Here is a 16,329-nt window from a genome sequence, read left to right as displayed (position 1 = left end):
ACTGTATCCAGGTGGCCAGTTCCCTTGGACCATCGCTCTCCTAGGAAGCTAAGCTTTCTTCCTTTCACTTGTCCTGAATCAAACATTTTCCAATTCCAGGCTGCTTCTTCATTCACCTAATTTCTGTTCAAAGGTGAAGAGATGTCTTTTGGGTCTTCGTCTGTGGTCTCATTCTCCCCCTAGTCCCTTGATCATTTCTGCTGTCTCTCTCTGTATCTTCCGCAGTCCCATTTTGCCTTTCCAGTAGTTATACTGTACCTGTAGAGACTCAGGAGTTGTATTTGAGCCTTGCTTCCGCCCAAATACTCTTTTTAAATGATGCTGGCATTTGGTTGCCTGCTTGCCTGCCTGCCTGCCTCCCTTCCTCCCTCCCTTCCCACCTGCTTCCCTGTCTCCCTCCTTCAAACCTTAATTTGATATCTACTCTATGCCAGGAACTATTACAGATGATGCAGATACAGAGATTAATAAGGTCTATGTCTTACACTCAAGGAACTCACAGTTTAGCTAGAGGGACAAACAGTAAAATGTGTTAAATGCTAGAATAGCCACCTGTACAGGATCTCTAGGACCCTAAAGAAGAAACAATTAATTATGTTTATAAAGCCAGGGCCAGCTGTATTGACAAAGTGCTCTTTGAGCTGGATCTTGAAAGGATTTGCAAAGCCTGTTTCTTTATCTATAAAACAGGGATGAAGGTGAAAGGCAGCTGACGGATGATGACACTACAGCAGCAGGCTTAGGAGGGCAACCAGTCCATGCTGGGGGAGGAGGGTGGAGGGTTCCAGAAGGGATGTCTCCAAGGGAAAAAATCATAAGAAACCAATAGATTATGGGATGCGTTTAAATCTACTGAAAGGAGTTTTGACGGTTTGGGTGGAAATGTTGGGGGTTACTAGTTATACATTTAAAAAAATCCCCAAATGAGGCAATTATTAACCTCAAAGAAAAATTTTAAATGTACAGGAATAATAATATGGGGGCGCCTGGGTGGCTCAGTTGGTTAAGCGTTTGACTCTTGATCTCGGCTCAGGTCTCAGTCTCAGGGTTGTAAGTTCAAGTGCCAAGTTGGGCTCCCAGCGTGGAGCCCATTTAAAAAAAAAATTCTTAAATAAAAACCAAGAATCATAGGATGTATGATGTTCTGCAGCTGTGAATGATATTTACCTGGTCATAATCCTGTGAACTTTGATGTCACTACAATTTGTGCTATGGCTTATATCAGAACGTGTGAGTGGGGTGGAGTAAGAAGACAATCTCCACCGTTCCAGGGGAGGAAGTCATCAAAAAAAAATGACAAAAATTGGAAAGTTAAACAGTCTTTTTTTTTTTTTTTTTTAAAGATTTTATTTGTTTATTTGACAGAGAGAGAGAGACAGCGAGAGAGGGAACACAAGCAGGGGGAGTGGGAAAGGGAGAAGCAGGCTTCCTGCTGAGCAGGGAGCCCGATGTGGGGCTCGATCCCAGGACCCTGAGATCATGACCTGAGCCGAAGGCAGTTGCTTAATCAACTGAGCCACCCAGGCGCCCCAAAAATTGGAAAGTTAAAACAAGCACAATAGAAACATGGGGGCAAATACCAGATGATTAAAAAAAAGAAAAGAGTTAAGAGTGGTTGCCTCTAGAGAATGGGACACAAAGACGGGGAGGAGCGGGGACGGGGACTGCTGCATCTTTGCTAGAAGTCTAGTAGACTTTCCAAATCGTGCACACAGATTCCTTTAATCATAAAAAGTTGAAAGAATGACCAGGCAACTCAACTAGCCTCTCATCTCAAAATATAAAATATCCAGCCTTATTTGAAGGGAGGCAGGTGGGGATGGGCCCACCGGAACTCAGGCAAGGTCTCCCAGGGACAGCGGAAGGTCTGGTGCTCAGCTGGATCATCACACATTTGCTGAGTTTTTCCAAAGACTGATCGAATAGACCAGATGCCTGTTTATGGAAATGGGCATATCCTTTTCCAGTGGCCAGAATGCCTGAGGCTCCTTGGTGAGCATGGCATCCGAGGGAGAGGTTTATAGGGACCTACTTCACCTATGCTCCGCATAAGCCTAGTGAAATGTCCCTGCCTGTATCAGAAGTCCTTTCTCTGGTTACCAGATTGTAGCTCTGTGGGGTCTCTTTCATTGGTCAAGCAGAGGCCCCTTGAAGACTCACTTCCCTCAGCCCTGTTTTGAAAGTGAGCCCCGCGCCCCCCTCCCCCAAGTTGGCATATGTCTTCTTTATGTGTATCAGTGCGAATGGGTGAGCTCCACAGTTGAGCCAGGGTGAGTCCAACTGGCAAGAGTTCTAGGGGTTTCCAGCCTATACAAGTCATTTCCCCCACCGTATGAGGGCTCCAGATATCCCACACTGGTCACAAATGCACACGTGTGGGGCAGACAGTATGTTCCACTTTACCAACCAGCTGCTTGTTTCTTCTAGATCCGGAAGTTGGAATCATTGTTGGGGCGCTGGTGGGTACCCTAGTGGGTGCTGCCATTATCATCTCTGTTGTGTGCTTCGCAAGGAGCAAGGCAAAGGCCAAGGCAAAGGGGAAGGAGAGGAAGAGAAATTCAAAAACCAGCACAGAACTCGAGTAAGATCTTACTTTGTTGTCTTTACTTGAACGCTGACATTTGTCGGGCGCAGCTCTATCCACCAGCTCTTCCTCAGTGCCCCCTTTAGACCAACATATCAGAGGTGTCTTTCCACTCCCCTCACTGCTTCTAGAAACGACGGGTGGCGGCAGCTACCAGCTCCCGACCACCATGTGCCAGACTCTGCTCTAAGCTCTATGTCTCTCAACTCCTTTAACCAGCTTTGGGACCCTAGTTTTTCTCTCTCGGACTCTCATTCTCTGGTCGAGACCTAACCTCTCTGGTCGGGAGCGAAGACGAACGCGTGGTGTGACAGTGAGTCAGAATCTCAGACATCACAGAGGTCCTGAACAGATTGGAACCTGTGGTCACTGAAGCTACAGAGCCTAGGGCTCTGCGTGAAATGCTGAACCCTAACTCGTTCTTCCCTGGGCCTTCTTCCTGCAGACCAATGACAAAGATAAACCAGAGTACAGAGCTCGAGGCAATGCCAGCTGAACACGTTCTCCAACTAGAAGCCACTCTGCCACCTTCTAGCCGGGAGAATGACCCCGATACCGTCCTGGGGCCAGATCACGAGCCTTCCCCTGAGCCCGCCCCACAGCCTGTCCTGGTGCCTGAGCTCGAGATGGAGCTGGAGCCCGAGCCCAAGCCCGAGCCGGAGTCTGAGCCCGAGCCCAGGATTGTAATGGAGCCCTTGTGAGACAGGGAAAAGGGAATGAATAAGCCATAGGCTGCTAGCCTAAGTACAGCGTTCATCAGTAAGGAACCCATTACTGGCATTTGGAGTTGCCCTAATCAATCTCCCACCACGTCCCTTTCTTCTGACCTGCCCTCTTCTAACAAGGTGCTCCTACCATCGATCCAAAATAAACAGGTCAAGATAAATGCACGGGTTCCTGTGTTACTTACACTAACACGCAAGCATGACTAATGACAAAGCAAGTGATTTCTAATTCGGTTGAAAGCGTTTTGCAGCAATATCTCCATTGTACTTTGGAAAATCTTATTTCTCTGTTTTCAGCTACTCTGTTACATTCCGCATGCACACATGACAAGGTGGCATTAATTGGATTCAATGTTACTCCTAAGATCAGTTGGTCAGGGCTTCCCTAATTCATTTTCACACTGGCCACGAAGACAAGAATTTGCCAGCATTCTCTCAGAGATTGGGGGGGGAATCCCCAAAAATCCCAGAGGAGAATATGTAAAGGGTACATATTAAAATGGGTACCTATTTAAAATATTAAAATTAAAATTATCATATTAGATTTCCCAAGGAACCACCCTGCCATAGGGTTTGCTTGAGCATAGCAAAATTCTTAAATGACCTAATTTTTAAATGCAAGATAATGTACAAGCAAACAATTCCAAATAACATGTTCCTTCGGTGACCACAAAATGTTGATATCATGGGTGATGTACAATTTAGCTTTTAATGAGATGTTATCACTATGTCTGATGCTGTCTACTTTAGAAGGGCCAGAATGAGGTAAGTGTTCTAAATGAACACTTAAGATCTGTTTTAGATAATCTGAACTAATCATTTAATCTGTTTCACTGGTGAGATATTCCACATTAATACATACCATTCGTGTATAAATGCTAAATATTAACTAACATGCTAGAAGGTTTTTCCCATTGATCATATTTTCCCCACATTCCACCTTGAAGAAATTTATAGGTAGACTTTTTCATTTGTGTAATCAGATTTTAAATTGTATTTTGAGGCTCAATAAATACTCAATAAAATCGTATTTGAATGATCCTAAGGTAAATCTTTTATTAACATTATTGACATATACTTCACATACAATAAAGCACACCCATTTCAAGTGTACCATTTGATGAGTTTTGACAGACGTATACGCCCATGAAACCACCAGTTTAAATAGAGCATTTCCATCAATCCAAAGTGTTTCCTGTGCCCCTCTGTGCAATCCCACCGTCACTCCGGCCCTAGGCAACCACTGATTTGCTTTCTGTCATTAGAGATTAGCTTTGCCTTTTCTTGACCTATGTCTAAATGCGATCATACAGTCTACTTGTTTTGTGTCTGACTCCAAGGTGAATCTTTTTTAAATGAAGTAATGACTCTCTAATATCACATCCCGATTTTCATGTAGGGGATTTTCTTAAGCTGCGAAGCCCTTTATATAGAGAACATACCTATAAACTAATTGAGGTAGAGCCTTTATTGGTTTTAAGGCAGACTGAACTTAACATTTACACTTCTGGAGCCATGGAGAGAAATAACAAGTTTTACGTAGGTAATTTCTTTGATGTGTCGATTTTCAGCCAATTGTAGGGATTTTTTGGAGCATCTATAATTCCATTCACATTAAATACAATATTATGATACACATTGTCTGATGGGTCCAGTAAGCACAATGATGAAGGTTTTGAGAATGATCTAATATTTAAAGATTAAAAACTAAACACCAGCTGTGTAAAAATCTCAATCACCAGAACACCAAAGTAGCTGGAATTCACTTTTCTCTTCCACTTTTATAATAGAGGCAGAACACAAGAAGAGAGACTAATATATAATACTCAATAGCTGTACCCCCAAATTTCTGATGGATCAGTGCTGAGCAGGAAGGAAGTCACTCTTGGTGATCTTACAGAACTCTGTCCTGATTAGCATTGTTCTGGTCAAAATACTGATGAATAGTTGGATTTAGTGGTTTTCAACTTTTTTTGAGGTCAAGGATCACCTTGAAAATCTGTTGAAAACTCTGGCCCCCTCTCCATAAGAAAAACGCTTATATACACAAAGTGTCATGTACAGTTTTAGGTAAATTACAGACTCCCTGAATCCAAGATTAAGAACTAGTGACTTAGATAAAAACACAGAAGGGACACTTAACAAATGTGTGGATGCCTTCCTCCTGGGGAGAATGATTACTATGTTGTAGGACTCAAAATGATCTCGATAGCCTGAAAGCTAAGCCGAAATCAGACAGGAATGGAAGGGAAAGTCCAGATTTAAAAATATAGAGTACATGTTGCCCATGAAGAAACCTTAGCTGGGCAAGGCTGGGAAGTAGGCGAGGTTAATCTGAAATGGTATCTTTGGATCTCTCCTTTCAGTGCCCTTCCTGGCCATCTGGCATCTTAGTTTCCAAACACCCAGGATTCTCATGCACCTACTAGCTCAGTGACCCACTCAGCTCTGCATCCCTCAGGCATAATTCATTGCTCAGGACCTACCTCTACCCTTGCAACCACTTTATTTATTTTTTACAGATTTTATCTATTTATTTGAGAGAGAGAATGCATGCGAGTGGGGGGGAAGGGGCAGAGGGAAAGAATCTTCAAGCAGACTCCCCGCTGAGCACAGAGCCTGGATGTGGGGCTCAATGTCAGGACCCTGAGCTCATGACCTGAGCTGAAATCAAGAGTTGGACACTCAACGGACTGGGCTCTCCAGCCCCCCAACCTTGGCCCCATTTTAAAAAGCAGTTGTTGTGTGACCTGTTCTTGTCTAGTGACCATGATGTTTTATCATCCGGTGATGTCATTTGGATTGATAATGAGCGAGCTCTCTTTTTAAGAATATTTTACCTTTTGAAAGAGGACTCTTGAACACAGGGAATTCCTTAATCCAAAGAGTCTAAATGGTGGGATTTCAAGCACCGGAACAATCCCGAGGGGAGCTATTGCTGGGAAAAGGAGTCTTCTCGCATCAAACCATGTGGGTTTTCAGCTACGCTACCTACTTGTAAGGCCACTCGGGGTGAGTGCGAGTTTCATCTCGGTCGCCTCAGTTTTCTAGTAGCACATCCATAATATACCATGTATTTGTTTGTGATAAAGCCTGAGACCCTGTAAAATATGAAAGCGTAACAAAATTTTCACTGAAGTTTACTTGGGCAGAAAAGTGGGCTCATGTTAAAGAGCTTTCCAGCAAGGGAACCAAGCAAAGGTGGATCAGAAAATAAGTAATAGAAGAGATCATTACCCACACATTCTGATTGAACTTCAAATTATTTCAGTGTAATTCTCATTCAGAGAGGATACTACCGGATTTATTTTGCCGTAGAGAGTTAAAATTTAAGTGGGTGGTCCCAATGAAATCCCAGGTTTCTTAACCATTCACTCTTCTCACTACCCAAAAAGATTTCCAGGAACTTCCCTCAGCTCTTTGTTTCTGTACTTAGCAACTGGGATATGCTAAAGTCAACAGAACAGCTTTTTGGCTGTAGGTATTTATTCTCCTCAAATTCATCTGTTTATTCAGTCATCCGTTGGGTATTAATGGATTGAACGGCTGCTATGAACCAGGTACTGTGGCCGGTGACACAATGATGAGCAGAATTAGAGCTACCTCTTGTCCCTGAGGAGTTTACAGCCTCGCTAACTATGACAATTTCTTGCATGTTATCAACAGTAGTGTACTGACAGCAGGCGAGGAAGGCTGGAATTTGTACTGCACAGGGGAGGGCCTCCAAATTATAGGCCTCCTTTCTCTGTGAGAAAAAGGGACTAAAACAGTGATTCTTGACCAATAGCTAAGAAATCACGTGCACTGATATCTCCAATGGCCTTCAGAGTACCAGGTGACCTCTACCCCCAATACACACTGGGAAGTTCCTATTTGCAGCTCTTACCCTGGCCTTTGTGTAACTCGGGCTCGATGAGCTTTCAGTAAGAAAAGCTAGAAGAGCTAGGAGGGGGCTTTGGGAGAATAGCACTCAACCTTTTTCAACTGCAGCATACGTTGGGGGTCATAACACACACAATGGCCCACTCCTGACTCTGATGGGGTGGAGGGGGGAGATAATAAGAGAGTTACCTTCTTAGTTGGGGAGACAGGAAGGGGTAAACGTTTAAAAAGTTGCGTCATTCCTATGTATCCCCACCCAATCCCCAGAAGAGACTCCCTGAGAGAAAATAATCTATCTGCCTGAGATTATACCGAGTCGACTAGATCCCAGTGTAATGCTCTTTCAACAGCAACAAATTAATATCAGTGAAACAAACCCAAAGTTGTAGTAATAAAAGATTGTTTTACAATGTCTATGTGCTGGAAAACAGGTCAGAGGGTCTCATGAAAGCTTCAAACCAATCAATAATCAATAATCTTGTCTTTGAAGCTTTGGTTTCAACAAGACAAAACAAAACAAAGGCTTAGAGATGTTACCGAAGGTTGCAGGAAACCAAAAACAAACCACCAAAGTAAAGAAAAGCAGGTGGGGGGGAGGGCGAAGGTGTACAACTACCAGGTTATCATCAAAATGCCACAGTACTTTCCATTTGGTCCAGTTTTTGACTAGAGGCAGACAGAAAATGGACCAGGATCCGGGAAAGCTCCATTCCTCTGGCTCTGGGTATTTTCTCAACTGTAACATGGGAGATGATTTTTTGCCTTCTTAAAGGCTGCAGTGGAGAATGGATTATAAATGTTTGTGAACTATATAGTGTGGTAGAACTATACTGTTGTAAAAACCACATCCCCCGCTAATTGGTTCAATACTCTTTTTTTCTCTTGACCAGAGATTCTTAACCTTTTGGGGAGTCACAGATCCCTCTGAGAATCTGGTGAAAGCTACAGAAAGAACCCTTTTCCCAGAAAAATGGACATACAAACGTCTGCAATTTCAGGCAGTCAGAACTGTGACACTGGAGCCACAGAACCCAAAGTAAAGAGCCCCCACACCGTATCACAATTGCCCGCAGACTGACCTGGGGGCGCGACAGCGTGACATGATACGGAAACAGCAGCAGACACAGCCATGTCATGACCTCACTGTAGTTGACGGAGTTAAGAAATGGGGAAATCGGAACACAGGGGTCATTCGGTTAAACTGCTAAGTCAAAGATTATGAAGTAAAACGCTGATTTACCCTGAGTATCACAGAAACTCCCTCAAATTGTGGATTCCCTCCAAGAGATACTTACACTTTTTTTCCACTGTTCCTATTTACCTGCATCTTTCAGCTTATATTCAGTTAAGCTTACAACTGAAATTCTCATCTTTCTTGAGTTCATTTGGAAGCAACTGTAAAACCTGCTGACCTTGAATCACCTTCATCTCTACTGGGTTTCCTATATGAACAGATAACAATCTGATCAGTATCCAAGGCCATTAATATCCTTATAATATATAGTTGATATTTATAAAATGCCAGTAGCCTACAAATTAACTGAGGCTTGGTTTCATCTGTTTCTTATTAAAGAACTAAGATCAGTTTTCTTTCACACCCAAAAAGCCGATTACCTCAGATAAGAAAGTCAGTGTTTATGAAGAGTAAATGCCTTCGGACCTAACAGGCCCGATTAGATGAGATACGACTTTACTCTCTGTTCACGGCTAAAAACCACTGGAAAGAAATTATTTCCCCTGTCATCAATTCTACCCTGGCATTCAATAAACAAACGTTTAGTTGCATAAGAAGATGCTTCCCTGATTAACATTTGTAAAGATCAGCACCCAAAATATTTATGTAAAGGTTTTACATTATCAACGACACCATTTGTGTTTACAGAACTCATTTCAGCTACTGGCGGTTAAGTCTCTGACCCACAATTAATGCAAGTTTGTGGGCTCACTAGGATCACTTATTTTAAGCAATATTTGCAGCATGAGATTCGAATTAAAAAAATAATTTGGAGTCACTTGGAGTTCATTAGATTTTATGACAACAGCAATCATTTACGTTGTTTCCCTAAATTGAGATCAAGGTTACACTTATTTTCTTTGCTCACAATTAATTAGCAATTCAGAAGATTACTATTTTTAAAGATTTTAGCTGCAGCTCAAGCTTCGCTAATTTTATTGACGTTAGAGCTAGCAAAACTGAGAAATGTCTTTATGGAGGATTTTAAGGCTTACATGGGATGTCTGATTTGAAAGAGAAACCGGGAGATTCTCGCAACATTTTATTTTTTGTTTCTGAAATACAAATCAAAATACATTTTTGTTACATATCACGTTAACAAGTTTGACATTTCTTCCCAATACAGGATGACTTAATATAGGTACTTTAAAACTTCTGTTTTAAAAACAATACATTTTATTTTGGAGGGGAAGAGCTCATTAAAAAGATACATGGATACACAGGCTCTTATTTTTCATTATTTTAGTGTTTAGGAATTCTAAACTTGGATAGCATGGCCTCCAACTGAAAATTTGGTCCTTTAAAATATATATGTATTCCTCCCAAAACAAAAAGATCGAAGCGTATTGTTGAAAAAACAGAAATTTTTGGTATAGGCCTCTGAGTGAGCTTGAGAGACAAGTTAGGATGTGTTTCAACTGGACAGTGGAACATTCAAGAACCTACTTAGAAACATGTGACAAACAGCGTGGTGCTATTGGGGTTGTTCTGCCTCAGAGGGGAGGGTGCTAAAGACGCACCAAAGCCACAGAACCAACTAACTCAAAATTAACCCAAATTCGGTATGGCATAATATACAACAAGAGTAGAACAATCTCAACAGTTATTCAATGCCTGGCAAGCTAGTTGTAAGCTTAGAACAAAGACCTCAGCAGGAACAATATTCGACACGTTTATAAGACTTTGAAGATGAAAACACTTCATTGTTCACAGACGATGGACTGTGCACAAGAACATGAGTTTCCAGGACACTGGGGGCAACCACAGAAACATACACAGGAAGAATACATCCAAGCTGCTTAACCTTCCACCATTCTCTTGAGTATTAAACCCAAACCACCTCTGGCCACTTGCAGGGGTGTCTTTTCTTCTTTATTCTCAATGTAAATGCTTGCTCCTTGGGACACCAGCAGTTTCGCTTCTTCCACTCTCTCCTCGTCACAGGCTAAGTGTCTGAAATTGAGGACCACAAAGACTGATTACTCCCTACCGATTCTATGTAACAATGAGAATTTCCTGATAGGTGGTCTGAACTGCATATTACTAGGTGGTATAATATTAGAATATTTAGTTAGGAAAGGAAAGATCGATTTGCATGGGAAAGACTGTTCGTAAGCTAAAATTCCGTGGAACAGCCTTATGGTACCAGATCACGTATCGTAATTCTGGACACACAACCATCGAAGAAGGGATCTAAATGCCAGCCTAAGAACAGCTTCCATATTTTATGGAGATCAGAGTAGTCTGCCCCAAAGGCACCCAATACTTCGGGGCTACAATTTAGAAAAGCCCCAGCTCATAATCTGCTAACAGCAATTTGTGTGGTTAGAATTTTGGAAAAGCAGTTTAAAAGGTGTTGTTATCTCATTTGATCCTTACATCCACCTTGTAAGTTAACATGGTGGTAATTATCCCCACTCTACAGTTGAAATTGTGGCAGAGGTCGAAGTCCTTACCTTTGTTGACAGGGCTGGGCGGTAACTGAGGGGGAAACCTCAGCAGGCACTTACGGTTTATCAGGCAGGGTATCAAGCGCTTTACCTGTCATGTTATCTAAGCCTCACAACGATCTAGTGAGGAAGGAATTATTATCCTCATATTACAGGTGCGAAAATTAAGGCTCGGGAAGGTTAAGTTACTTCTCCAAGTTACTTAATGTATGTATTTAATATAGTTGGTTAAGTGGCTGAGTTTGAATTGAGTAAACAGCATCTAGCTATCCCCAAATCCTAGGCTCTTTCCGGGACCCTGTCCTGCCTGACTCCTAGGTTTCTTCTTTGTTATGGAGAAAAGAGCTAGCATGGGCAAGTCTTTCTAAACAGAGTCACTTGGGACTAAAGAAAAGATTTTTAAAACGAAGAGTTAAGAAAACAATACTTGAAAAAGACTGAATCTCACTTTAGACTAAAAAGGAGACTCAGAATTTCTGGTTCAAAAAAGTCACCACTCACTAAGGAAGAAAAATAGCCACGTACTGCAGAAAAAAATACCAAGGCAGAGGATGGCCTCAGGTCATAGGCATGAATCAATTCCAGATGGATCTAGTTACATGAAGAACAGGAACTCTCAACCAAAACCAATGCAATGTCTTTGTTTTTTGTTTTTTGTTTTAAAAACCTACAATAAAATACAGGTAAATATTTAACTAATTTCAGGGTGAGAAAGGACTTTCCAGTCATGAGGGAAGATTAATAGGTCTGACTACTTAGAAGCTGAAAAACTTCTGTTCTTTAAAAAAAATAATGAACATGAAAAGACAAACTGGGAAAAAAATAGTTTCGACTAACACAGCAAGCTAATATTTTTAGCACGTCAAGTCAAGTGCACTTAAAAAAAAAAAATCACAAAAAATAAATTAATTCCCTGAAAGCAGAGAAAGGGACACACAAAGGGTTCTAATTTAGAGCAGAAATCTAATTAGTTGGAGGCATTAAAAGATGTTTCACTTCGCTGATAATAAAAAAATGCAAATGACAACTTGAAATACCACGTCTGATATAACAGAAGGCTATTTTCCGTGTTGGTGAGGGGGTAACAGGCATTCTCAAACCTGCTGTCGGGCGGGTACAACGATACAACTCCTCTGGAAGCAATGTGGCAATATATAGCAATAGTCTCAAGATGTGTGTATTCGTTGACTCAGCAGTCCTACTTCTAGGAGACTATACTAAGGTAATAATCAACAATATGGCCAACGATTTTTGTATAAACTTGGTCAATGTAGCATGATTTATATTCATGGAAAACTCAAAAAAGCTTAAACAATACAGAGGAATGATTAAATCCTGGCACATCCATAAAATGGAATTGTATATAGCCATTCAAAAATGTTTTAAAAACATTTAATAAAAAAAATATTTAATAACATTGGAAAATGCTCACAATATACTATGAGGTTAAAGGAACAGGATATAATTACATACATAGTATGATCCCAATTTTGCAAAAAAACTTTTTTAAATATGCATATTTGCATACAAAAGAATGGGAGGAAATATATGAAAAGTACAGAGGCAATTTTAACTTTTATCCTTATACTTTTGTGTTCATACACATGTATTATGATTATAAGCAGAAAAAAAAGAAACGACGTGTGAGAATTAGTGCAAGCAGGCTAATGTCAAGGAGAGCACAAATGACTGCTACTTGTCACTTACAGAGGAGTGTTACCCTCAGTGTCTTGGATATTTGTGGATGCTTTGTAGTACAGAAGGATATGAATCATCTTCAAGTTACCCTTGGCTGCCGCCCGGTGCATTGCTGTGGCCTCATAATGGTCCTTAGCATCTGGATTAGCCCCGCCTTCCAGTAACATGACAGCGATCTGGAACCCCGGGGAAGAAAACAATGCAGACGTCTAGTTGTGTTTGTGTACAGGTTCGGAACTCAAGAGGAGCAGCCAAGGAACGGGAGCCTACCTCGTGCCTGTTTTTGGAAGCTGCGTAATGTAGGGGGGTACAGCCATTTTGGTTGATGGCATTCACTTGAGCACCTTTACCCAGAAGGGCTTTTACGATCTCATCCCGGCCGGCAGAAGCAGCAATATGAAGAGGAGACCAACCTGCCTATGAAAGAGGTAGGGGGTACAAAAAAAGAGGGGGGAAGGCACAGGGATTAATGCTGACATGTACGTAGGGTTTACAAAGAGCTGTGTGTGAATGATTTAAAAAAAAAAAATAACCTTCTTTTCCCCTCATTTAACACTGCAGAAAATTTGGAAAGTAGATGTATACAGGAGGGACGCCAAACCACCCATAATCCCGTAACACAGAAATAATGATATAAGAGTAATTCTAATGTGTTTTCCAATTGGGATTATAGGATATAAAGTTCTGTGAGTTGCATTTCCCACAATGTCCACTTCTTGCCTTGTTGTGAGAATTTTCTGTCCTTTGGATTCTTGACTTTATTGGTTGCATATTATTTTATTAATATGGCTACGCCTACTGTATTCAACCAATCCTACACTGAATTGTTTTTATTTCTTTGCTATTATAAATATTCCTTCAGTGAGCATCCTTGAAAAGGCATCTTTGCCTACAAAACATTTCCATCCTTATTCTTCACCAAGTTTTATCTTAATATAACCAATACCATTACAATAAATCTCTGTGTAACAACAACAAAAGGATACCCAGGCCCTGAGTATTCAGGCAATGCTCACACAAAAAAAGCCTTCCAACATAATAAAAAGGATTTGTAGTCTTGTAGCCTTAATCTGCATGTTAACCTTAAATTATGGGGTATGAGTGGCAGAACCAACATTCTAAAATAATGCACCCACTAGACCTGTGTGAGGTCACCAAGGCCCTGCTGTAACTAACTGCCTAGTCATAAAGATTACAATTTTGTTTGTGAGCTTGATACTCAGTCCTCAGTAAACACCAGTCTGGAGTTTAAAGATAACCGGGCCTTTATCAACTCTGCCTAGGACTCACATCATCTTTATCATTCACTGGCACTCCAAGTTGCAGCAAGAATTCCACAATTTCTGTATGTCCGGCTGAGCATGCCCAGTGCAACGCGGTTCTGCTGTCCTGCATGGGAAACAGAGAAGCAAGACGGTCGACATTCTTGAAGAGAAATAGAAGAAGGAAGGCAAGAATGCCAAAAAAGATTAATACTGGGGCCAGCAAGCCTATAGTTTGGGAACAAGAAATGGAGAGCACGGGATCCTCGGGTAGGTAAACTTACACCATATTACTTACTATTGTAAGAGAGACCAAGGTTTCAGTAACATGGGGGAGAACCCATTGATGAATGTAATTCTGGGCAGAATCCGGCCTTGAAAGCAGTTGAGCACGAGACTGATTTCACTGCTTTGGCAGAAATAGACCTTTGGCTATTTACTGTGACGTTATTTATGTACTGTTATGCCAGGCACTCTGCTGGGAGTTTTGCAGTCATTGTCTCATTTAATCTCCATGATCCTGCACAGTGGACATTATCCCCATTTTCCAGATAAGGAAACTAAGACTCCTCAGGCTCAACAACTTGTCCAAGGTCACACAGCTAGTAAATGGTGAAACTGGGCCATAAACCCGTCTGACATTGAAATTTCCAGATGTTCTGGAAAGAATGAATGAACCTTATGGGAAAGAAACGTTCATAAAACTAGTTGAGATTATCTATAGATTCATTTAAAAAGCATACCACACACAAAATTAGAGAGCAACATTACTTTAAAAAGCTAATAAGCCAGGAGTTAGCTGTGTTTCTCAAAGGGAATTTCTTTTTTTGCAGTGACAGCTGTACTTCTTAGCTCTATGGAAAAGAAAGTGGTATTTTAAACTTTATTACAAAAGAATTCAAACACATAAAAATAGAGAGACTATAACAGAAACCCATATGTCTATCACCTAGATTTAATATTTTGCCATATCTGCCTCACTTCATTTCCTCGATGAGGTTTTTAAAAACAAATCCTAAATATCATGATTTTTCATCCTTAAATATTTCAGTATCTAAAGAATAAGGATGCTGTCCAACAGAGCTATGAGGCCATTATCACACCTACCAAAATTAACACTAACTCCTTGATAACATCTAAAAGTTGGTATTCAGATTTCCCCAGTTGTCCCCCAAATGTTTTTTAATAGTTAGCTTGTTTCAATCAGGCTCCATACAAGGCCCGTAATTTGCATATGACCGTCGGTTCTTAAAGTCGCTTGACCTGGAATAGCTTCCCTCTTTTTTATTCCACTGACTCAATGAAGAATAGATTATTAAATCTTAATTTGACATTATTAACTTAAATTTCAAGTATTAAATATTATCAGACCATCATGAAGGTAAATTAGGTAAAGGTAAAGCCATTTTCAGGTTGAGCAATAAAGAAAAGTCCCATGAGTCAGTCTCCTGACTTTACTCTTCCCAAAGACACAAAATGGAGATCTGTAAATCCCTGACACTGTATTGCTTAGTGCTTAGCATGGTACCTGTCATAAAGAATGCAATCTATAAATATTTGTTGGCTTGCTGAGGTCACCGTGAATCTTTCTAGAAACTCGGGGTGAAAGCATGAGGGTCCTTTGAGCAGAAACACTTCCCAAAGTCCATTCACTTTTGTTCTGCCTCTGCCTAGGAATGCCCGTTCACTGCCCCAGGAAAATCCCACTCATCCTTCAAGATCTAACCAACCTTCCCTCCTCTGCAAAACCTTTTCAATTATCACAACATTCGCTCTTTTAAGGGAGATTAAATCAGGTCCTGCCATTCTGTGTTCTGAAAGCACCACGTAAACTTCTCTCCAGAGTAGTCAGCACACTTTGTTACCGGACGTGTGATTTGGGGTTACTTTATTAACGTCTGCTTCTTCCACTCGACTGTATCCCCAGCTCCCAGCAAACTGCCTGGCACAGAATTGGCGTTCGGTTACACGTGTTTCATGGAATAAAACGACGAGTAAAAAGTAAAGAAACCCATTAAAAAAAATAAAAAAAGCTTTCCTCCACGGGTAGCTCGAAGATTGGGCATTTCTGAGAAACGCGGTAAACGTTCTAGAAATATCCAAAATTCAGCGAGCTAAGTACCGCCCCTCCTCCCCAAAATATTTGAGGTTTGCGGGGCTAGCTCCCGCCCCCCGATTCCGAGTCCTGAGGTAACCCCAGCTAAGGATGGGGCGGCGGGGGCGGGGATCTGGCCCTTACGGAACCGGCCTCCCCTGGGCCAGGCCAGGCAGCCACCCTGGGCCTCGTCGACGCCGCCGCCTGCGGAGAGGCCCCAGCGCTGCTTTACCTGGTCAGTCCTAGTAGCCAGGGATTTATCGGCCAGGATCCTCTCCTTCAACTCCTCCAGCTTCCCGCTGTAGGCCAGGTTGCAGACCATTAGGTTAGACACACACCCCTCCATGTCTCTTTCCCAGGATCTCCGTGAAGCGCGACCCACTGCCGCCTCACGTCGCC

General features: G+C 41.6%; 2 protein-coding genes across 3 annotated transcripts in view; one reads left to right on the top strand and one right to left on the bottom strand.

Moving 5' to 3' along the window:
- VSIG1 (V-set and immunoglobulin domain containing 1) overlaps positions 1-3,470 on the top strand; it is a 42,697-nt gene extending 39,227 nt beyond the window's left edge. Inside the window, exons 8-9 of the mRNA XM_078064425.1 lie at positions 2,428-2,581; positions 3,030-3,470. Of these exons, the coding sequence (XP_077920551.1) occupies positions 2,428-2,581; positions 3,030-3,285 (410 nt within the window). The 3' untranslated portion in view covers positions 3,286-3,470. The remainder of the gene's footprint in view (positions 1-2,427; positions 2,582-3,029) is intronic.
- Positions 3,471-9,454: 5,984 nt separating this feature from the next.
- PSMD10 (proteasome 26S subunit, non-ATPase 10) lies at positions 9,455-16,296 on the bottom strand. Of its 2 annotated transcripts, none has more exons than XM_036076120.2 (5): positions 16,163-16,296; positions 13,864-13,962; positions 12,844-12,990; positions 12,583-12,749; positions 9,455-10,378 (listed from the first exon to the last, which is right to left on the bottom strand). In XM_036076120.2, the coding sequence occupies exons 1-5, from the start codon at positions 16,274-16,276 to the stop codon at positions 10,225-10,227; spliced, it is 681 nt and encodes a 226-aa protein (XP_035932013.1). In that variant the 5' UTR covers positions 16,277-16,296; the 3' UTR covers positions 9,455-10,224. The 2 variants fall into 2 exon arrangements, with proteins under 2 accessions (XP_035932013.1, XP_035932012.1); XM_036076119.2 differs by having other exon boundaries at positions 10,240-10,378; positions 12,662-12,749.
- Positions 16,297-16,329: the final 33 nt, after the last annotated feature.

The sequence above is a fragment of the Halichoerus grypus genome, chromosome X, assembly GCF_964656455.1.
Source record: "Halichoerus grypus chromosome X, mHalGry1.hap1.1, whole genome shotgun sequence".
Lineage (NCBI taxonomy): Eukaryota > Metazoa > Chordata > Mammalia > Carnivora > Phocidae > Halichoerus > Halichoerus grypus.
Note: the sequence above shows the minus strand (reverse complement) of the source record. Positions and strands in the feature narration are given on the sequence as shown.